This window comes from Ovis canadensis, chromosome 11 (assembly GCF_042477335.2).
Source record: "Ovis canadensis isolate MfBH-ARS-UI-01 breed Bighorn chromosome 11, ARS-UI_OviCan_v2, whole genome shotgun sequence".
Lineage (NCBI taxonomy): Eukaryota > Metazoa > Chordata > Mammalia > Artiodactyla > Bovidae > Ovis > Ovis canadensis.
Window position 1 is genome coordinate 17,786,722 of NC_091255.1, and position 24,464 is coordinate 17,811,185.

Genomic DNA, 24,464 nt, shown 5'->3' on the forward strand with positions numbered 1-24,464 from the left:
AATAAGCTGTTAGTCTAACTCAGGGCTTGGCAAATTACAACCTCTAGGTCAAACTGGGCCCAGCACCTGGTTTTTGTAAACAAAGTTTTACTGAAATATAGCCACAAGCATTCACTTATGTATTATCTATGACTGCTTTAGTGCTACAACAGCACAACTGAATAGTTAAACAGAGATCATATGGTACTGGCATAAATACCGAAAAACAGACCAATGGACTGGAATAGAGACCTGAAATAAATCCTCACACGTATGGTCAATCACCTTGAACAAGGATGCCAAAAACACGCAATGGGGAAAGGTCTCTGCAACAAATGTGCTGGGAAAACTGGATGTCCATATGCAAGAGAACCAAGGTGGAACCTTATCTTACATCGTCTACAAATACTAACTCAAAATGGATTAAAGACCTAAATATAAGACCTGAAACTATAAAACATCTGAAAGAAAACACAGTGGAAAAACTGTATGATACTGGGCTTGGCAATGGTTTCTTGGATACGACACCAAAAGCACAGGCAACAAAAGCAAAAACAGACACATGGGACAACATCAAACTTAAAAATTTCTGTGCATCGAAGGACACAGTCAACAGAAGGACTGTGAACAGAATATTAGCTAAATTAATGTGATCTTGAACAAGTTCCTTATCCTCTCCAAGCTTAAGTTTCCTGATCTTTAAGTAGACGACAATACCGCTTTCATCAAGTCTGTAGTATGGCATAAAAATGAGTATGCAGTGAATATTCACTACTGCCCTTTTCTAAATTGCCTTTAAAGTCTATGCCATCTTCAGTGGTAAGAAATCATCATCCCTGATTACAGACTGGATCATATACTCAACTAAAAGCAACTGTGTAAGCTAAGTTTACCAAATAAAATGAGTGGTCCAGATAGTTTTTGGTCAGTAGGAAAAGAGCAAATAAGCCAAGATGGTGGTGGTCAGGCTCTCTCTCCTCATGCTCTCTCTCTCTCTCTCACCCCACGTTTTGTAAATAATGACTGCGTAACAACTGAGATCATTTATAGGGCTTCTCTTGTGGCTCAGATGGTAAAGAATCAGCCTGCAATGTGAGAGACCTGGGTTCGATCCCTGGGTTGGGAAGATCCCCTGGAGAAGGGAAAGGCTATCCACTCCAGTACTCTGGCCTGGAGAATTCCGTGGACTGTACAGTCCATGGGGTCGCAGAGAGTTGGATAACACTGAGCGTGTGTGTCGTGAGGTACTTGCTTGGCCATGGGCTCCTTTTGTTCTGTAAGCATATGTAAGTTCCACCTGGAAAGCCCTTGAGCGAGGTTGTTATGTCTGCTGCTATGGCTGCTGTACCAGCCAGGAGAGAAGAAACAGCTGCAATTCCTACAGCTCCTTCAGTTTTCATCCAACCTCTTAGCTCACACCTTGCCTACCCTGCATTCAGCAAACGGTGCATACAGTATGAACAGGGAGACATGGTCTAAATGGCACTTTGCAGAAAGAACCTTGTGAGTCTAAACAATACCTCGATCATATTATTATTAGCTTACTTTTGGGGAAAATTCTCCAGAAGTTCCCAAGATTCTTCCGATTTTTATAGGTTAAAATGACTGACCTGATTGCTTAATTCACTGAATTGCACACCTCTGACATGCATATAATTTAATAATATTCACACTGTCTACTGAAGACTTTGATGACTTGGTTTTGGATCATATCATATAAGAAACATGTTTTATTAGATGTCACTATTTTCTTAACAAAGATTCTGTCCATACCTCTAGAAAGAGTAACACCAACTGTACTAAAACAATCACCAACTCTGGGCTCCTACAAACCACAAGAAAAATCCCACTGATAGAGAGTCATACTTTATAATATGCTCAGGGTAATATCTTTAATGTCCATCTAATTTTTTCTTGCCACAATTTAAGAACATGCCATTTTGTACTATACTTTGCTAATAAAAGAACAAGTACTTCTGTAATTACAAAGTCTTTGGCATCTGAAACAGTTATTAAATTGTCTTTCATCCTTGCATTCTCCTAGTTAAGTAATCCAAATTCTTTTGCTTTTACTTATTATGTTCTCTTTTCAAAAGCTCATATTTTTACATGCGATACTGAAATATAATTTGTACTTAACTTTACAGGGATAATTAAGAAACAGTTAAAATTACAGTTATATTAAACAGCAATGTGATAAGTATAATTATGAATAATGAATGAAGACCATTCAGAAATTAATTCCACACTATGATTCTACTGTGAGCATTCCAGGGCACAATCCTTACCAGGGGACTTTCCTTGCTGTGAGTTGCTTCTTCGCTCTCTATATCTGGCTGGAGTGGATAAACTCATGTCTTTACTAGGCTTGCTAGCAGGCCCCATTTCTGAAATAAGGAATCCCATTTGTTCTGAAGGCAAGATATTCTCAGGTGGACTGGTCTGGCATTTTATACTGGCATCCACCTAAAATATTAAACCCACTCATTATTCCAAATTTCCCCCAAATAGCTACTTAAAGTTAAGATACTTTATCAGAAGAGTTCTATTATAGAAAAATGATCCAACAAACATGATCTTTTTAATCCTTATGAATGACACTATCCAATTTTGCTAAGCTAATCTGAATCTTTGTTAGTAAGATGTATATTTCCCCATAAAGAAACCACTGAAATGTCTATGGAGCTAAAATATTTACTTATGACCAGAGGAAGATTCACCATGAAGCTTCATTTTTTAAATGAAATTCACACATACAATTTATAACTAGTTAATACCACTACCTTTTCCCATTCTAACATCTCTTCCATCAGATTTCCCTTCTTGGTGATACTGGAATGGCCGTAGGTATGATCCTGTTGGATGATGTCAGAGGGGCTGTGAATACTTTATTCTACTAATTTTGTGGGGGGTTTTTGTCTTAATAAAGCTCTCAAAATTGTATAAGCTTCAGCCCATATAAAATCTTGATCTGCCTTGCTTATGATACATAGATTTCTTTCTTGGAGTTCCTATGTTTTCTTCAGAATACCTAATCCCTTTGTCAAGTTGACCAATTTCAGAAATATTCTATTTATTAATGAATTTATTTTAAAATAAAACTATATAATGAAGTAGGGCTAGAAGATCAAAATACAGCTTTCAAGAGCTGTGATATCCAAATTTTTTTAAAGAAACTGTGTGAATGCAATTTTAAAATATGAAATCTGATATTTTGGATGTGACTATGAAGGAATAAAGACACATTTCATGGTCTTTTCACAGGCATATTTGAAACACAAAGGGCCTATCTTTGGTATACTGAATGTATATTATTATTTTAATACATAGTACTCTGGGTCTCAATGTTTGGGCTCAAAAAGGACAATGAGTTGATAGAAATCTTAAGACATTTGACCCTTAAGTTAGCCAGAAAAGAATGCATTAAAAAAAACTGCCCAGGGGACTTCACTCACTGTCCAGAGGTTAAGATTCCATGCTCGCACTCCTGAGGGCCCAGGTTTAGTCCCTGGTTAGGGAACTAAAATCCCATGAGCCACATGGTGTGACCAAAATACACACACAACTGCCAAAAAATTATCTTGTGAACTTCTAAAAATGAAGACATATTCAACTCCATTAAAGAAAAAAATCCAAAATGAAAGACGAAAAATAAAAACTTAATCACAAAAGTGATTTTAATTTGGATATACTTTTATTTTTTAGAATGCGAGTTTATTCATTTTCTGGTCATAAGCTAGCAGTGATCAAAGATTAGTCTCTACCTTCAGAATATATCTCTCAAACCAGAGTCAGAATTCTGCTTAAGGAATGAGAATATTAGCAAGGAAATTCACACACAGTATGCTCTCAAGTCAAATTACAATTCAATAATGTTGTAAGAAAGTATGAAAATATTTCCAACCATCTCCTTACCTCCATGCTACAAATGGCCAGGAAAGTCCTGATGTTATCTATGAGATAAACCATCCATCTGAGAAGTGGAATTTAACCAGGCAGGCACACCTAGTCCATTCAAATTAAATTTGGAAGCGAAACTCAAAGGATGTTTTTAACATGAAAATATTGATAAGTCTTATACCACAGTGCTCATTCAAACCATAACATAGTGAGAGCACGCCTGACAGTTAAGGTTACTTCTTTCTGAAATGCTTTGTGCAGAACCACTGGGACATGATCCTTCTGGAAAGCATAATGAACTCGTATTGAACCCAAATAGAACCAGGACAAAGTCCCCACTACAACAGTCCTTAGCAAGAAGCACCAGGTACCTCTGAACATTACTAGGAATTTTTCTTCGCCTCTTACCTGGTGTGTGCTGAATGGTAGCCCTTCCTGAACAAATACTACTGAAGATGGAGATGGATTATGACTTAGCTGTTCCTTCAGTTTGATGTGAGCTTGCTGGTTGATTGCAGACTCTTGCATTGTAGCATTTTCAACAGGCTGAGCTGGGTGGATGGTATAGATGTACTCAGGTGACTGCGGTAGAGAGCTGGTAATTGCCTGTTCTGTTCCGACCACAAAAGACGTAATATCTGAGCCTACAGGAGTAAGTGGCTCCAGCTGGCTAGCCTGGCTTATGGAAGATGGATTGCTGTTGTTTGAATTAGCTAGGATATGTTGGCCTCTATTAGACTGGGATGTTGAGCACTGATTCTCAACTGGCTCCACCTTGACCATCTCCAATTTAGGGGAGGAATGCAACTCATCTACTATCTGAAAAACAGCCTCTAGGTTTACTTCTGTCTTTTTATTTTCATCAGTAGCACTGCAAGGCCAATTAGAAGGCAGAAATTCAACTGGATAGGAAGACTGCATTGGAGGATTCTGGGAAAAGAGAAAACAGAATTCTTTGGATAGAAAATCAAATATGAGATTAAGGAAGAAAGCAAAAACATTTATGCTGATGAATGCTAAACATGAATTTAACTTGAAGTTCACTAAGAAAACCTGAATGCCAGTCAAGTTTTCGGCAGTGGTTCCTTTAACTCTACTGTTAGCATTAGCACACGAACTATTGTACATCAACCGCTATGCTAAGTTTTAATATTGGAATGGACCAATAATTTTCAGGGTTAAAGCACACAAAATCAAAAAAAAGCTACAGTATCCAAATACTTATTTGCTGATAAAAATGTCTATGTAAAAAGTCTTTCGGAAAGGCTGACAGACAAAAACATACACTGTTTTAGGAATGTAGTAAGGAAGTAAACACAGGCTGCTCTCAAGTCCACCAACGCTTCAACAGATTCAGAGGGAGATACTGATATTCCGTTCCAAATAATCTGGGGGAAAAATGGATGGAATATCAAATGTCCCTTGTTGAGATTATTTTAATACTAAAACAACTGATTAAAATAGCTGTCACTTTTAGACTGATATCTTTAAGATGCATTCTCTTATACACAGTACTATGCACAATTACATCTGATGAAAAACCACCTCAAGCTATGAACACAGAATTCTGAAGTAACGATTAAACAAAACATGTAATGAGTTGTTACCAAATGCAGAGCTTTGCATAGAGTAGGTATTCAATAATTGTTTGTTGACTATATCAGGTTATAAACATAAGATACGGAAGAGTTACAATTGAATAAAATAGGTAGTGAGTCAATGTCTCCAAACACACTACAAAGATTGTATCAATAATTCGAAGGCCACTAATGCCAAAATGTAAATTTAAATGGCTTAAATATCAAGCTATTATACTATAGCTATACACCATTTATTGAGTTCTTACTATGTGCTAGGCATACACAAAGTGCTTTCTCTACATTATTTCATTTAATCCTCATAAGAGGTCAATGAAATGTGATAATGTCCATTTCCAAATAGTGGAACTGAAGTTCAGAGAAGCTTCATAATTTATTCAAAGTCACAATGAAATAACTAACAGAGCCAGGTTTCAAACCTAGGTTCGCCTGACTCCAGAATTCTTGCTCTTAACCATTACAATATATGGGCCACTCATGCACAGTCGCCACATCTACAGTCCAGCAAAACTTAGCCGCAGCTATTTCCAGAATGGCACCTGAAACACTTCCCTTTTTTCCATTCAAAAATTTTATGTCAGACTTCCCTGGTGATGCAGTAGGTAAGAATCCACCCGCCAATGCAGGGGACACGGGCTCTATCCCTGGTCCAGGAAGACTCCACACGTTGCAGGGCAACTAGAGCCCGAATGGCATGACTACAGAGCCCGGGCGCTGCAAGTCCTGAAGGCCAGGAGCGCGGAGCCTGTCGTCTGCAACAGGACAGAGCAGAGCGATGGGCAGCCCTGAGCCATAAGGGAGAGAAGCCCCCGCTCATCACCGTAGAGGAAGTCAGCGCAAAGCAAGCAGTGAGGATGCGGCACACCCGAAATAAACAAACACATAATTTAAGAAAGCTTTTTAAATTAAAAGTTTTATGTCTACTTACCTCTGTTTTCCTACAATCAACATGTATTGCCTTTGCAGTAAGAAAACGTCTTTAAAGATGTTTTAAATGACTTTTTAAAACATAAAATATAATCAAAAAACACCAACACAGTATCTCTAGTATGACCCAGGGTAGAGAATCCCTGAATCTCCAGATAAGATCATCTAATTTGTGAGACAGACATGTCTTTCCAGTGGAAATGAAACAGCTTGACTAACATGCTTGATGGTATCTGTCATTAAATATGTCCATCTAAGTCCCCTTGATTGGATTCTGTACTCTCCAAACAACAATCTCATTATAATTTGATTTCCAATGTTTATTTTCTAAATTAAAAAAAGGAATGCTCTTTTGAGTACTGGAATGCCACTAATAAGGTATTTTCTTAAGAGTGGAAACTATCATGATTACATGATATCAAAGGAAAACAATTCCAATCTCTAAGCAACTGCAACATAAAAATACAAACAGGATTTAATTTTATCCTAAAACTGGTAGTCTACAACATTTAGATCAAAGAAATTGCTTCCTAATAAATAATGAGAAAATGATTGAAGTGTGGTGTTGACAACACAGGGGCTTTCTCATTTTTTACATCATTTTCCCTTTCTCCTTAAAAAAAAAAGTAATTATCTGTGCTATCTTGGAAAGATCTGTCATTTGGTGATTTATATACTTTTAGAGCTTACCTGGAAAAATGAATTATTTTACCACGGTAGTCAGTTTTACCACTGCTGACAGTTAGTTGAACAACACTGTTTCAACTAACTGTCAGCAATGATGAAAATGTTCTGTGTGCTATAAAATTCAGTAGCCCCTAGCCATACAAAACTATTAAGCATCTGAAATGTGGCTAGTGACTGAGGAATGATTTTTAAATTTTATTTAACTTTAATTAATTTCAGTTTAAATATCCTACATGTGGCTAGGTGCCTAAGAGGAGGCCCAGAAGAGACAGCGTAGGCCTGGAAGAATCCTCAGACATTACTTACGTCAACTCTTTTTTTTTTTTTTTTTTCTCCTTAGAATTGAGAAAAACTGAGGCCATAATCCACAGCTTACCTCTGGCTACTCATTAAGATAAAATTACAGGCTGAAACTGTGTGTGGTCAACTGGGTAACTGTACTGTCCCTGATGCAGAGACTGTCCGCGGCGCCCAGCCTCTTACCTGAAAGTAGCTGCAGTGTGCGTAGGAGGCGGCAGGGGGGGCGACACAGCTACTGAGCGCGTCCACGCGGGTGGGAGGCGAGCAGCACTGCAGCACAGCTGCAACAAAGCCAGACAGAGAGCTGTCAACCCACGTACGCCCCCGCGGCCTTCAAGGCGCGCCTCTCTTTCAACCTGGAGCAAAATCTCCCCCAGGCTTTCCTTTGTGGGTGCAATACATTTAGTCCAATGGCGTGCCATTATTTGTTGAAAACAAACAGGAATAAAGCAATACTAAAAGTCACTTAAAAGGGTCATTTCTACTTTTATAAATGAATCCTTTAGCATCTAAGTATTTTGCTACATTTCTAATCAAACGTTTATTCTTAATGAAAGTAGTAATTTCCTTTTATTGAAAATATCAGAACATATTCAAAATTCTAAAATAATTATTTCAATCATTTTAATAGTAACAAACATTTGGAGGAAGGTGTGTTTTTAAGTATAAAACAAGTATAAAAACTCTCCAAACACTCCTACTGAATGTACAATGCATCCAGTTAAATCTATGGAAAAAACTGTTTTATTCATTTAGCCAAGTGGTTAGGAATTCAGACCTAGAGCTAGACTGTCTGCCTTTGGAGCCTAGCTATATAAACCTGAGGCTTCCCTGGTGACTTCCCTGGTAAAGAACCTGCCTACCAACGCAGGAGATGCAGGTTCAATCCATGGGTCAAGAAGACACCCTGGAGAAAGAAACAGCAACCCACTCCAGTATTCTTGCCTGGGAAATCCCAAGGACAGCGGAGCCTGGCAGGCTACAGTCCATAGGGTTGAAAAAGAGTCAGACACAACTTAGTGACTAAAGAACAAGAACATAACTGGAATAAGGTTAATCCCTTTGGGCTTCCATTTCTGTATCCTATTATTAATAGAACAGGAATAATAACAGTACCTACTAAGAACAACACTGGCATACAGTAAGCAATCAGTATACAAAGAGCTAATGATTTTAGCTAAGGAAATACATTTTCCAAACTTCCTCTTTATATAGTTAGGATACCATGAAAAGACTGAATTCTTTGTACTGGTATAGTCTTACTTACAGTGAAGTTAAAGTCACTCAGCCGTGTCCGACTCTTTGTGACCCCATGGAATAGTCCACAGAATTCTCCAGGCCAGAATTCTGGAGTGGGTAGCCATTCCCTTCTCCAGAAGATCTTCAGGGATCTTCCCAACTCAGGGATCAAACCCAAGTCTCCCACACTCCAGGAGGATTCTTTACCAGCTGCGCCACCAGGGAAGCCCAAGAATACTGGAGTGGGTAGCATATCCCTTCTCCAGCAGATCTTCCCAAGTCAGGAATCAAACTGGGGTCTCCTGCATTGCAGGCAACCCCTTTACCAGCTCAGCTACCAGGGAAGTCCCCATACTTACAGATGCAGCCTTAATAATTGGTTGAGTCTCCTCTCTTCCAGAGAGAGAATCTCCAGAACGAATGAGAATCAGTTTTAACATCACACCTTTGGATTAAAGAGAGTATGACATTTACTGAGCACCTAACATATTCCAGGTACAGTCCAAGGTCCTTTACATGTATTGCCTCATTTAATCCAAACAACTGAATGAGATATGAACATTACTTTACAAAAATCAGGAAATTAAAGCTCAGGGATGTTAAACAATGTGCTGAAAGTTCACAACGCTGATAGTGACAGAGGCAATCATCAAACTGCAAAGTACATCCTCTTTAATGTATCATGATATTTCCCTAATCTTTCTTCCTAAAATTTAATACTTTAATTTTACTAGAACTCCACTTGTGGAATATTTTTAAGGTGTCTTATTTACAGGTGGCAACATTTTTGGTCCACATTTCTCATATTCTGAATATGCTAGTAAAATTACTAAATAATCTCATTCTGTAATCTTTGAGGTAAATTAACAATTGCAAAAATTCATCAAAATGGTTCCCTTTTTATCCATTACTGACTATGGATTTTTAAAATGTCAGAAGTTTATAAAGGTATAAGAGAAATATTTTATTATATCATGTGTATTTTAAGGCATTAAATTTTACACATGGAAATAAAAAATTAAAATAATGGTTAGAATTCTAGTTCAAATAAGAATATAAGGGTTGATGTTTTCTGAATTACATAATTTTAACAATTCCAGTGGTTAAAAAAGCCAGATATTACTAGGATGGCTACATAAAAGTCAAGCAGCTGTCACTTCCCATATCCTTGGAGATTATTCAAATACACAATTAAAATTTTTCGTATTGGAATTTTGTTTCCCAGAATATTTAAAAGCATAAATACCCTGGGAAATAAGTTAAATCCAAAAAGCTACGGAGGGGTCTACGGGGTTTGCTGAAACTGAAAACAACTGGGATCTTTTTCCAGTTTTAACAGCTAAAGAAAACAGCCCCCTAGTGGCAGAAAGGACTCAGTCAGGGGCTGTAGATTTTCACCCATCGCGCACGTGCGTGTGCTCAGTCATGTTGGACTCTTTGTGAACCCATGGACTGCAGATCCTCAGGCTCCTCTGTCCATGGAATTTTCCAGGCAAGAATGCTGGAGTGAGTTGCCATTTCCTCCTCCAAGGGATCTTTCACCCATCAGGGCACCATAAAAGTGTTTTGTTACAAATAAATCAATGAAAGGTATTAGCTTTATTTTTCTGATAGTGCTATAAACAATCTGATGCCACTGTTCACACATTTTGAATAGCTGTTTAAAGTGTACCTTAAAATAAATTTCTTGAAAAAATAACACAGAATATACAACAATAAAATATAACATGCTAAGTCGCTTCAGTCGTGTCCAACTCTGTGCGAACCCATAGATGGCAGCCCACCAGGCTCTGCTGTCCCTGGGATTCTCCAGGCAAGAGTGCTGGAGTGGATTGCCATTGCCTTCTCCAATGCATGAAAGTGAAAAAAGAAAGTGAAGTCGCTCAGTCGTGCCCTACTCTTAGTGACCCCATGGACCGCAGCCTACCAGGCTCCTCCGTGCATGGGATTTTCCAGGCAAGAGTACTGGAGTGGGGTGCCATTGCCTTCTCTGAAAATATAACATATAAGTGACTATATTAATAAATAGTTGATAGCTGATTTGGTATCTAAGGAAACAGCAAAATAGTGACTGTCCTTTCAAGTGTCCAGTTACAAATGGAAAGTAGAAAGGTGCCTGCATGAAGAAAGGGAGGTGAATAGGTAATCCAAAAAGACTCCTCAATGGCTAGTTCCTTACCAGTGCAGTCCTACTTCATACAGTCAACAAAACAGAACAAAGCAAAGTATTAATGAGTTCACTGGATATGAAAATCTAGTATAAAAATACAACTGTGTGCTCCATACATGACAAACTAATCTAGTGTGTATTAGGAAAGCACTGTGAAAGTACTAACACTTCTAAAACTGAGTTTATCACTGTGAAGACACGTTCATCTCCATAAAGATCTTCAGTGTCTTTCTGAAGGCAGTGTTCATTTAAGGCACTGAATCGCATGTAGAATAAAAAGCTGGAAATGGTGAAAAATTTCTATTTCATATTTAAGAGTTGATGACATCTTTTATGGTAAAAATAAATTACTGAAAATTTATCTAAAGGTAAAAATTTTCACATCCACTATAGGTTAGGAAAACAAGTTCATATACTTTATCCAATGTAGGTAATTCATGGTTACCTATTTATTATTCATGGTTACCAATTTATTCAATGTAGGTAATTAAAATGGTTTGGACTTCAAGCTACTCTGAAATAGTACAGTATCAACAGTGAAGAAATACTCAAAAGGAAAAATATCTTAATAGTAAAGTTAATTTCAAGGTAAGTTACTACAGCAACTAGAACCCCAACATCTCCTCATCTACAGAGAGGTAAAGAAATGGTATTCGAGTCTACAACCAAAAGAAGTGAAAGCAGAACACATAACTGTAGAACCAAGTTCAGAGCACCAATAGCCAAAAGGTGGAAGCAACCCAGTGTCTATCAACGGGTGAGCTGACAAATAAAATGTGGTCCATATACGTGGAAATTTCAGAAAATTATTCAGCATTTAAAAAGGAGATTTTGACTCATGCCACAATATCAATGACTCGGAATAAGTGAAAGATGCCAATCACAAAAGCACAAATACACGACTGCCTTCATATGAGGTTCCTAGAGTTATCAGATTCTTTAAGACAGAAAGTAGGATGGCAGTCGCCACAAGATGGCAAGAGGGGAACGTGAAGTTAGTGTTTACTGGGTAGAGTTTCAGCTGGGGAAAGACGAAAAAGTTCTAGAAAAGGATGGTGGTGACGCTAGTACAACACTGCGAACGTATTTAATGCCACAGAGCTGTACACTTAAAAATGGCTAAAACGGTCAATCCTATATGTATTTTACCTCAATGAAAAGAAAATAAAATTGTGCTTTTGCTTAAAAATCCTCCTAGTGTATCTACGTCAAGTCCCTCTCTCCATAAGAACGAAATCAGACCTTTTCAGAGAAACTGACAATACAGGCTCCCAGAGCATCAGAAAGTTCTTATAACTTCATATTCTATGCTTATTTATGTACATTATATAGAATGAAAAGCCTAAAGATCAAATGTTTAAAATTTAATGTACTTCAAAACAGTAATAATCAACCTTCTTTGCCCAAGAGTCTGTTCAGAAAATTTTTAAAATAATAAAACACATGCACCTTCATGAGAGCGGCATATTCTTTTAAATCACTTCAGTCAGCCTTTAAAGTGTTAGTAGCTAGGCTCATTTGAAATACGGCTTTTAAAATATGTTATCCTTTATATGTAAATATAAAGTTTTTAAGTGTTTTAAATTTTGAAGTCTATTCAAATTCTAGACATTAATTCATTTAATCCCAGACCCAAACTATTACTGCCACTTTTTGGAAAGGGAAATTGAAACCGAGTGACATGAAATAATCCACAGAAGGTCACAATGTCCATCAGATGACTAACTGCAAAGCTGAGGCTAGAATTACTTCATTTACTCAATAAATATTTACTGAGAGCCCATTATGGCCAAGCACTACACCAGGTGCAGGGGGATACAGAAATGAATTAGACACAGCTGCAGACTGAATATCCCACTCTAGCAGCTGGATGGAGTCTGTCTCTCTGCTCGAGCAGAGAGTCAACAGCCCAGGGTCAGCGCCCTGCCATAGGTAGAACAGAAGGCGAGGTCCCCCTGACCAGCATCTGTCACCTACCCTATCTGGAAGGGACTAACTCTGGGGAAGAGGCATATCAGGAAAGAGTCTCTCAGAAGAAAAGCAAAACAAACAAAATGTCCTCTCTGTATTACAAGCAGGCCGGCGGCAGCAAGCAGAGCATAATGGCTGAAAGAATGAACTCGAAAGAATCTGCCTAGATTTGTTTCCTAGCCCTGCCTGTGCTGAGCTGTGCTTCGGCTTCTAATCTATGAAACGGGGATAACTACATTCCCTATCTTATAAAGTTGTTTTGAGGATTAAATGAATTCATATTTGGAAAGCACTCAGTATAGTACCTGGTCACAGTGACTGCTACACAAATATTTGCTAAATAAAATACAAGACAAAGGGCAGCTACAAATCACCAATCACTGCTTTGAGCTTAAAACTTAACTTGGGAAAAAAGTCAAAGTTAACTTTGACTTTTACAACATGAGTCAAAGGAAAACAATTCCTCAATACAGGATTCCGTCTATAAATATGAATATACTAATATTCTTATGTATGTTCAAATACAGAATGAGCAAAACAAAAAGGTCTAAAATAAGTTTTTTTATAAAAAAAAAAAGGGGGAAATTAAATTATAGTAGCACCCTGAAAACAGCATTAGAGAAGAAAACTGAATTCAAGATAGGGCAAGACTAGAAAGAGCCCTCTAATGCTGGATCTATAACATTTTGTCTTTGAAGAAGCGGTTAAGAGTGGAAAAAATGTAAATAAGCTGGGCAAAGAAAACAGATGCTTCAAGAGAGGAAGGGCAAATGTAATAACTGAGGTGAGTCCATTTATGAGTCAGTCTTGAGAGCAGTTTTTTATAGTTTCCAAGTTTGGCTTTACTAGAGAAATAATTTATGAAATATTACAAAATACAAATTTTACTGGTTATACCCCATGAAGACCAGATCCAGGTTTATTTTCAATATAACTAATTTTTAAATGAAGTTGAGTATTGTTTTTTTTTACTAAAATTTGATCCAAATCTCAAGTCATATAATTCACTTTGAAAGGATTAAAGTATGATCATTATTCCAAAATTAGTTACTTTATTATTAGGATTTGGAAAGCTGGATTGAGAGTGATTATTATCCTGCCTCTGAGAGTAGTATTTTACTTAACTTTGGTAGTCATTTGTAAAGCCCTTCACAAACAAGAATTCACTAAATATTGGTTAAACTGCTCACTACGTTTTGCGTCCTTCACCTAAGATTTGGAGGAATTAAGTACTTGTACAGTTATTTCTTTGGCATTTTCTTTCCGTTCCATAGCAGGTCTTTTGTATTGAACAATACAACTTTTTATTTCTATAGTACTTCAGAATGTTCAAAGCAATTTTGCCTACATTATATCATAGAACTACTCTATATATTAGAATTCATCATGAAATCATGAGATTTCTTTTTCTTATAACCTCAGAACCTTCACGGTAATTTCAATCATCCATATCAAAGAAGACAAAACAAAAATTCAGATAATACAAGATTCTGTTTCATATGCACTCTATACTATCAAAACGTCAGCAGCACTTGTTCTTTTAACGTGCCTCTTTTCTAGTCCTTATCTTGGACTCCTGGAGACAATTTTCAATGTAATTATCAAATTAATAAATTTATTTATAAATTTAAATCCAAGCTAACACAAAATATTTTTTAAATGACATAGATCCTAAATTGTAATAATTTAACAAATAGTACTTCTATAATGAATGAATAATATTAACTATTTATAGTATTTTCTAATAAGATACAACTAGTTCTTATAAAATTTAGAACTAGGAGTTTCTAAGAGGATTGTTTGGAATTTGGAATACATTTTCCTGTAGAAACATCATCATACAGGCTAGTTTGGCTCCTAAGCCGAACTATAACCATCCGTACCTTAATGGCAGCACTAATAGTAGTATGGAACCTAACCACCGTATCTAATACGTACATAGGAAAATTTCTCCAAAATCCCAAGTTAGAAGGCCAAGCACATTTCTCTTCCTGTTGTAGTCCTCCTAAATTTCAACTCCCCAGAAGTTTTTAGTAGTGTAAAGGAGGGGCATTTAAGGGAGATTAGGAAAAGAAAGAGAGACATTCATTGCTAAAAGGAAGAGAGACAGGGGTGTTGTCCAGTTGATGGGCTATAGAATGTAAAGCAAGTATAAGAAAAACACAGACTGTCTCTCTCTCATATATATCTATTCTATGCATTTATGGATTGCAGCCAAATTATAATTTAGATAGAAATGCCTAATTTATCAAAATATTGATTAAAAATCCCTCAGGAAACTCTGACACTATTTGTTGCTATACATAAGATATATAACACCAATGTCATCTTCTAGCTTTCAAGATCACCCAGATATTTTTGTTCTTCAAAGAACTGGCTGAAAGTCCGAAAAAAAGAGACTTAGACCTCCACTTTTTTTATATATAAGGTTAAAAGATTTTTAAAATTTCTAATAGGCAAATAATTAAGTGCTATATCATCTTACTCCATATACTTTCTTCCCCTTATCCTTCTCCATCCACCAAAACAGTAGCAGCTCCAAAAATCTATAAAACTCAATCTAATTTAACCTCTGGTTTTATTATTTTAATATTATTGAACTTAAGTACTTTGAGAAAATAAAGCAATCCCTTTTACTGTCTGTATTTAGGTAGAATGCAATGAGCCAATCAATAATAAACAAACATGGTTGCATATTACCAGCATTATTATAAATGGAACAGTTTCCAAATTTACAGCTTTTAAAAGACAACCAATCATTTAACCTCCTTATCTAATTTACACGCCTCCCACTTATTTTAGTTTTTCATTTCGTCCTGCTTGGGAAAAGTGGTCTAACAAAAATACCTCTGGAGACTGCTTCCAGCTGTACTTCATTAATATGCCTACATTCTTAATTCAAAAGGCAAAGGACTGCCCCCTTTTTTCTCTTCCTGGTCTTTTCTGAAAGCCTTGACCCTTGACTTTTTTCTATTGCCCCATTTCATCACTCTGTGTAAACAATAATGAAAATATATATCACCTCTATGGTGCTTCTGCAAAACAATAAATTGTTTTTAATTAAATGGTAACATTATCATTCTGCAAAAATGTATCCCTAAATGGATGGTCACTATCACATGGGTTCCCAATGAGTGGCCTGAGCTCTACTGGCAGGTCTTCCATGCCCTTGGCTGAGCTCTAGGTCAGCTGTCATTGTCAGCCTCTTCTCTCGGCTACTCCCAGCTATTCGCTGGCTGAGATTAACCCTGCAGGGATTGCACTGCCAAACCACACCATTACATTTTTATTAAAAGAATATAATTTAGTCTTAAGAGATGGTGAGTAGGCTCTTTTATTAAACTTCATTACTGAGATACTAAGATGATTTCATTATGAGGTAGTCTCACATATATAACTAAAAAATAAATAATATGTAATATAAGTATTTTTTTCTAAAAGAAAAAAAACCACAAAAAACTACTACACCAAGAACAGTGTTATACCAAGATCTGGTGTACTAAGTCTTACCAGAACATATTTTGAGGATACCAAAGTTTCACTAAAAACATACACAACAATTTTCACAGCCTTTAAGAACATAATGAAATTTCACATATTGCTAAAAAAATGAGTACTCATGAGAAATCTTTGACATTTCCTAGGTGCACATTCCTAGTTTTGTTCAGGCATACAAAAATACATTTTAAAAAATGTAAGCTCTCATTATCAGGCACCTTAAAAGAAACCATTGAATTTGAATTTCTCATACCTGTTGGATAGTAGGCTTGGGAGTACTGCGCTGAGGGTGTGTAGTTACTATATTTTTGGGAGGAGCTGACCATTGTTTGAGGACCTTGCTGAACGTGTACAGATGTGGCACTGGGCTGCAGGGTATACGTAACCTCAGTTGGAAACCTCTGTAGTACAGGAAATGGAACCCCTTTATCTGAAAAAGTGGGAGACGTTTCCACTTGTCCTGGGTGCATTCCAAGAGAGTTCTGCCATGTTCTAGGAGGGATCGGGGTCCGATCTAAACCTTTCAGAGGAAAAGTACTGTGGTTGTGGGATGAAGTCGATACGTAGGAGTAAGGAGACAAACTATCTCGCCGGAACGACCGGTGAAACTGTCCTACGGCCACTGGTCCTGCATAAAAGAGGAAGAGCACATTTACTAATTTTATATTACACCACCAGACACAGTAAACCAAAAGTCACAAAACATACATTACTCTTCACTTGTGAATATGCTGAGTTTCCAGCCATTCTCAACACAACAGAAATTTATTGGTAAAAACAAGCTCAGAACACACAATATGAAATTACAAATATAATGCTGAAAAAATAATCATACAAATTTTGTTTGGTTGTCAATATGATTGTGATAAGAGACAAAGTGGCCAAACTCTAACATTAAATCAAAGGTTAAACGTCATCTTACCTTTCACTTCAACTGACTGACCCAGATTTTCCCAATCTGTAAACTACCAGTACTTCCTAGAAGTTTTAGAAATTCCATTTGGTCTTCTAAATCATTTGGGAATCTTAATAATAGGTACAAAAATAAGCACTCAACCATATTCACGAAAGATGTTAAGTATGGGAAAAATAAAAATTATCACACAAAAAGAAATTTCATGTTCTTTGCTCCCTTTCAATTTTTAAACAAATTTTAATAACAATCTTTGCAGAAAAGTCAAGCTTAGAAACTCTGACTTGTTCATTCCTGAATCAAAAATTTTCCATGGTCTCTTTTTCTTCAGAGTATCTCTAGTCCCTTCCTAGATATCAATGGCTCTCAAACATTGACTTACATTTGAATCACCTCGAGAGTCTGTTAAAAATCCACACACTCAGGACAAGAGATTCCTATATTTGCTTTCTCTTGTCTTGCAAGGTAGAAAGGAATTAATCAGTGGAGATGAGGAAGAGAGAGAAAGAGCAATACTACAGAATGAAGAAAAGGAAAATATAAAAGTTGCAAGCTGAACTTATTTTAAAGACTGTAGTTCTTGACGATAAAGCTAGTCTAATTTATTCCTAGAAAGGATTTTACCCATTAAATTATGTGGTTCACAAAGCCTTTTCAATTTGTTTTTGTTGTATTAAGCTATATCTATATAAATAAAATATATATAAAAAATATACCTATAATCTATAAAACAGAGGGAAAGTCTAATTTACGTGCTACTCATCTGCTAAAGATGGCACTTACATGCCTACTTTTCCAAATATTTAAATATGTTATACATCTTTTGTTCTAGTATTCCTCTAATGTTTGATTTCTTCTAAAGAATGAAGCATTAGGAAGTGCTCATAACCACTTCTGTTTTGGCGCTGCCTGATTCAAATTGATTTTGCTCAAATAAACTCTTAAAATTTAAAAAGAATAAATCATTAATGCCAAACATAAGCAAATATAGGAGTTCCGGGCAGACATGTACACACAAAATGGATAACCAACAAGGACCTATCCTGTAGCACAGGGAACTCTGTTCAATGTTATGTGGCAATCTGGATGTAAAGGGAGTTTAGAGGCGAGTGGATACATGTATCCATGGACGACTGAGTCTCTTTGCTGTTCACCTGAAACTGTCACAACATTGGTAATTGGCTATACTCCAGTATAAAGTAAAAAGTTTAAAATAAGAAACAAAAAACAAACAAAAAAGTCAAGAGCTAATGGAGAAAAAAATCTAATGGACCAAAAAAGTCTCCTTCAGAAGATTAAATGTATTTAAATGATACACCTCTTAAAAACTACTTTTAAAATATAAAATAGTTTTTATGCTGATTAGCAAACACATGCATACACACTTTGAACTGCCACTGACAATTCTTTGCTTTAAGACTTAAAGAAACATTTTTTGTTTGTGAGGTCCCAAACTGCCCATCACTTGTTTTTTTTTTTTTCTTGGATGCTAAAACTTTATATTGCTAGAGTGTGGAATAGCTCACTAACCCTTCTTTACCCTCTTTAAGTTGTTGATGAATTTTTAGATTGTCAATAACAATAGATCATTAAAGAATACTCTACCCTGATTTCTCAAATTCTAATTTAGATCTGAATTAAAATACAATTCTACTTCTACTATGATAAATTCTGAGTGATGCCCAAATATTTACATATTTTATTTACTGCTAATATAAGGACATAGGACACAAATTAGAAGGACATTTGTTTTTTGTTTTTAATTAAGAACTAACACATGTTCAGCTCTTATTCTTCTGTTAGAGGTTACTTCGCAGGGTTCTAGTCTACCAACTTTATAGAACATCACCTACATGTCTCCAGGACATCTAAGATATATATTTGGCAAAGTTTAAATCCAGGACCCTAAAAATGTAAGGTAGGCTGAATTTCTGTTGTTCTTTCTATTCCATCTGTAAAAGTGAATCTGAACTAATCAGTCCCCAGGAGAGAACTTGCCTCTTTCCCAAAACTTGGTTCTTGAGAGTTAGTTTAGAAAGCTTTAACAAATATTATGAAATAAACTGCCAATAAAAACAAGATAACAATAGTGGCAAAACACGTGACCCTCACATTTCTTATCAACTACAGAGGGGTGGCAGAGGATAAGACGGTTGGATGGCATCACCGACTCAATGGACATGAGTTTGACCAAACTCCGGGAGACAGTGAAGGAGGGAAGTCTGGCATGTTGCAGTCCATAGAGTCACAAAGAGTCAGACATGCCTTACCGACTGAACAACATTCTCAGAAGGTGAACAGGACAACTGGCTCAATGGACCTAGGTGAAAGAACCAGGTCCTAACACAGAGGATTCTACTGCAAAAGAGAAGTATTTAAATCAGAAGCTGCAGTAGAACACAGAATACAAAAAGGAAATGAAGGGGCAGTACAGTCAGGCATATAATCAAGAATTAAGCACAATAAAAATTAGTGAGCCAAAAGAGAGGAACCAAGGACCTAGAACATGGAAACAGAGCAAAAACAAAGTTGGACCTGTATTCTTAAACTTAGAATTACATTCCACCCAAATCAGTGACACAATTTCCTAGTGAACCAAGTCTATGTGGTGGACAATCCACACCTGACATATTTTCTATACATACCAACAGGCAGAATGTATGAAACGTATGAAAACTAAGATAATGGAGGTATATATGAACTGATGTATTAATATACCAAAAAAGTATGAATTAAATTTATGTTTTTCAACAGATAATCTTTAAAATGCTGGCCAACCGAACTATAAGTGAGGAAAATCAGATTCTACATAGCCCCTGAGCTTCTTCAACTGAAATGAACTCTATACTTAAACTACAACTGGATAGGGCAGGGGAAAAAGAAACCAGAGAAGAGGAAAAAGTGAGCAAGAATTGGTCTCTATGTATGCTGTGTGTTTCTTTCTTTGAAGTAGTCATCCTGTTTTTCCCAAGAACACATTTTCAGTCTTTTCTCCTTATGCCCACCAGATACACAATCTGAAAAAACAAGTATCTAAATGAATGCCAAGGTATTGTACCCACTGTCTTTCTCCATTTGATTCCCCACCAAAATCAGTGGACATCACATGGAAGTGGCTTAATATTCCTTTAGAATTCCTTTAGAACATTCCTATGCCACTGCTACTTTTCCAACTAGTTCCTAGAACTCTAACCTAATCCCTTATCTTCTAAACTCCACAGATACACAACCTAATCCATCTTCTAAATTCCAAATGAAGATTGCTCATTCCTAACCCTGGGCTTACATTAAACTGAACACAGTGTTACTTTTATTTGTATATTTAACATTTTCCCATAACCGAAAAGTAAGCCAGACACTTTTATGTTAAATCTCTGTTAACACCGATGAAAATGTCTCTATTACTCTCCTGGTTGAAGGTAAAGAATGAATTCTCATGATTATATCCTGTTGCTCTCTTGGTATGCTGCTGCACATCACCTACTCTTTGAACAAGGAGAGGAAATATTGCCACCCTCACCTTCCTGGAAGAAGGGGGAGGGTATTAGAAATCAAGTTGAAAATAATTTTAAAAGTCAAAGTAATTTTCTATCACAGAGAGTTTTTAAAGTTTGAGTAAACATAGACCTGCATGCAAAGATGGGCATAATAAAAGACAGAAATGGTATGGACCTAAGAGAGCAGAAGATATTAAGAAGAAGTGACAAACACACACAGAAGAACTATACAAAAAAGATCTTAATGATACAGATAACCACAATGGTATGATCACTCACCTAGAGCCAGACATCCTGGAGTCAAGTGGGCCTTAGGAAGCATCACTACAAACAAAGCTAGTGGAGGTGATGAAATTCCAGTCGAGCTGTTTCAAATCCTAAAAGATGATGCTGTGAAAGTGCAATATGCCAGCAAATTTGGAAAACTCAGCAGTGGCCACAGGACCAGAAAAGGTGTTTTCATTCCAATCCCTAAGAAAGGCAGTGCCAGAGAATGTACAAACTACCGCACAGTTGTACTCATCTCACATGCCAGCAAAGTAATGCTCAAAATTCTCCAAGCTAGGCTTCAACACAATACGTGAACTGAGAACTTCTAGATGTTCAAGCTGGTTTTAGAAAAGGCAGAGGAACCAAAGATCAAATTGCCAACAACTGCTAGATCATAGAAAAAGCAAGAGAATTTCAGAAAAACATCTACTTCTGTTTCACTGACTATGCTACAGCCTTCGACTGTGTGGATCACAACAAACTGTGGGAAATTCTTCAAGAGATGGGAATACCAGACCACCTGACCTGCCTCCTGAGAAACCTGTATGCAGATCAAGAAGCAAGTTAGAACTGGACATGGAACAAATTGAGACTGGTTCCAAACTGGGAAAAGGGGTATGTCAAGGCTGTATATTGTCACCCTGCTTATTTAACTTCTATGCAGAGTACATCATGTGAAATGCTGGGATGGATGAAGCACAAGCTGGAATCAAGACTGCTGGGAGAAATATCAATAATTTCAGATATGCAGATGACACCATACTTACCGCAGAAAGCGAAGAGGAACTAAAGGGCCTCTTAATGAAAGTGAAAGAAAAGAATGAAAAAGCTGGCTTAAAATTCAACATTCAGAAAACTAAGATCATGGCATCTGGTCCCATCACTTCCCCGCAAGTAGAGAAGGAAACAATGAAAACAGTGACAGACTTTATTTTCTTGAGCTCCAAAATCACTGCAAATGGTGACTGCAGCCATGAAATTGAGACCCTTGCTCCTTGGAAGAAAAGCTATGACCAACCTAAACAGCATATTAAAAAGCAGACATTACTTTGCCAACAAAGATCCATCTAGTCAAAGCTATGGTTTTTCTAGTTGTAATGTATCGATGTGAGAGTGGTCCATAAAGAAGGCTGAATATTGAAGAATTGATGCTTTTGAACTATGGTGTTGGAGAAGACTCTTGAGAGTCCTTTGGAATGCAAGAAGATAAAACCAGTCAGTCCTACAGGAAATCAATCCTGAATATTTACTGGAGGACTGATGCTGAATGAAGCTCCAATACTTTGGGCCACCTGATGCAAAGAGCTGACTCATTAGAAAACACTGATGCTGGGAAAGACTGAAAGCAGGAGAAGAGGATGACAGAGGACAAGATGGCTGGATGGCATCACCGACTCAATGAGCTTGAGCAAGCTCTGGGAGATGGTGAAGAACAGAGAAGCCTGGCAGTCCATAGGGTCGCGAAGAGCCGCACATGACTGAGCAACTAAACAGCAACAAAATACAGACTTACAAGTAGAAACTTTTTCAAAACTGAAAGACTAAAGCCAACAGTGAAAAATTCCAAGGTTGTAAACATGAGCTTTCTAAAATCATTTTTAACTAAAATTGGACAGTTGTACACACACACACACACACGTTTGGTTTTACCTGTGTCTAACCATAACACCTTAAATAAGGATTGGGTCTAACCAGCTACTATGAAAGAACTGTTTAGCCAATTCATTCTACCTATGAGCAATACCTGGTAAAAACAGGAAAATATATTACTATATTTTTGCTTTCAAGTTATATAAACAACGCCTATGGTTCTACACATTACTCCGGAACCTACAATATGATCACTGTGAGAACACTTCTTCCAAGATTTCTTAGATGGGTTAATGGGTGGAAGACAGCGTGGCTCGTCAAGGACACCCACACAGCCACTCAAGGTACCCTGATCACCACTTTCCCTGGGCTGGCATAACTGTTCTACGTTCTCTCGGCTGTGACTGTTCCTTCCCACCTTGACCTTTGCCATATCCTCACCCTGTATAGGAACTCTGTTCTGCTTCCTATCAGAACGCAGGAGCCAGTTCTATTTCTTCCAGACCCAGGGCTTCAACAAAGACCTACTTATTTTTAGGTGTTCGCTGTGAAAAGACCGGGTCTCGAAAAGCTATATGGCGATAGAGGTTTGGAGCCCACGAGGGTTCCGAGAAGACTCAAGAAAGCCAGCCTAACGCGGAGGTCCCCGTGACCGCCAGTGGACACAGAAGGGCCTCATCGTCCATGGGCCCCGTCCAGGAGAGGTGCTGGCGGGAAGAGGGGCGATGCCGGTGCCGTGCCGACTTCTCGGCAAGCACGGCCGACAGCGGCTCCCGGGCGCTTCCCTGACACCACCGAGGAAATGCCCGCGGGCGCGGCGGTTGCCCCCTCGACGGCCGAGCGCCCTGCCGCTGGCCAAGGGCAGAGGAGGAAGGGCAGGACTCACCCTGCGGCTCCGGCCGGGGCCCCGAGGGCGGCGGCGGCGGCTCCTGGTGCTGCAGCGGGGAGGTGGAGGCCGAGGCCGAGGCCGACGTGATGAGGAGCCTCTGGAAGCGGTTGGGCGGGCGGCAGGGCACCTCCAGGCCGGCCGCCAGCTTGGCCTTGTTGGCGCTGGTGAGCCTCTTGAGGTGCACAAGCAGCTGCGGCTGGTCGCGGCGGAAGTGCGGGCTGTGGAAGTGGTGGAGCGGCCCGTCGCCCGCCGGCCCGCCGCCCCCCGGCGCCGGCCCGGGCCCCGCCGCGCCCGGCCCGCCCAGCACCACCTTGCGGAAGCCGTAGAGGTTGAGCTGGCGGATGAAGCTGGTGAAGTTGGTGGTTTTGAAGAGCTCGGGCTCGGCCCCGGCGCCCCCGACGCCGCCGCCCCCGCCGCCGCCGGCGCCCCCGGCCCCACCGCCCCCGGCCCCCGCCCCGGGCGGGCTGAGCAGCTCGGCCTCGAAGAGCGGCTGGTCGATGAGCAGCCCCTCACCGCGACCGTCCCAGCGGATCGAGCGGTACCGGGGGCTGTTCACCAGCCGCCACAGCTTGGCGGGGAAGTTGTTGGGGTTGATGGGGGTGGAGAGCAGCGCCTCCTCCATCACCCCGCCCGGGCCCTGGGCCTCGCCCCGCCGAGCCTGGCTCTCTCACCCCGTTCTCGATCTCCCCCCCACCCTTCGGCGGCCTTCGCTCCGCCCTGCCCCCTCCAACCAGCGCTCCGCTGCCGCCGACCCGGGGACCGTTGGTGCACGAGCCCTCTGCGGCGCCCGCCGGGGCGGCCAATGGGGCCTCGAGTTGCCGCTGCGCGGCCGCACTTGGCGCGAGCCGACCCGCCCCTTGAGCCCGGGCCACGTGCACCACAGAGAAGGCGCGCTCGCTGGGCGGCCTCCTGAGGGAGCCCGAGGCGCTGGGGCCCGGGGCCCGCGGGCCAGTGTCGTGTCCTGCAGAGAGATCCACCAGGGATATCCGCGGCGGAATGCGGAGACCCGTGTACTTCACAGGCAGCGGGGCTGTGG

At 39.1% G+C, this 24,464-nt stretch overlaps 1 protein-coding gene across 1 annotated transcript in view; it reads right to left on the minus strand.

Annotated features, from left to right (window-relative positions):
- HSF5 (heat shock transcription factor 5) overlaps positions 1–24,050 on the minus strand; it is a 50,741-nt gene extending 26,691 nt beyond the window's left edge. The window contains exons 1-5 of the mRNA XM_069602600.1: positions 23,426–24,050; positions 16,523–16,897; positions 7,575–7,672; positions 4,288–4,809; positions 2,268–2,445 (exon numbers count right to left, since the gene is read on the minus strand). Coding sequence (XP_069458701.1) covers positions 2,268–2,445; positions 4,288–4,809; positions 7,575–7,672; positions 16,523–16,897; positions 23,426–24,050 — 1,798 coding nt within the window. The remainder of the gene's footprint in view (positions 1–2,267; positions 2,446–4,287; positions 4,810–7,574; positions 7,673–16,522; positions 16,898–23,425) is intronic.
- Positions 24,051–24,464: the final 414 nt, after the last annotated feature.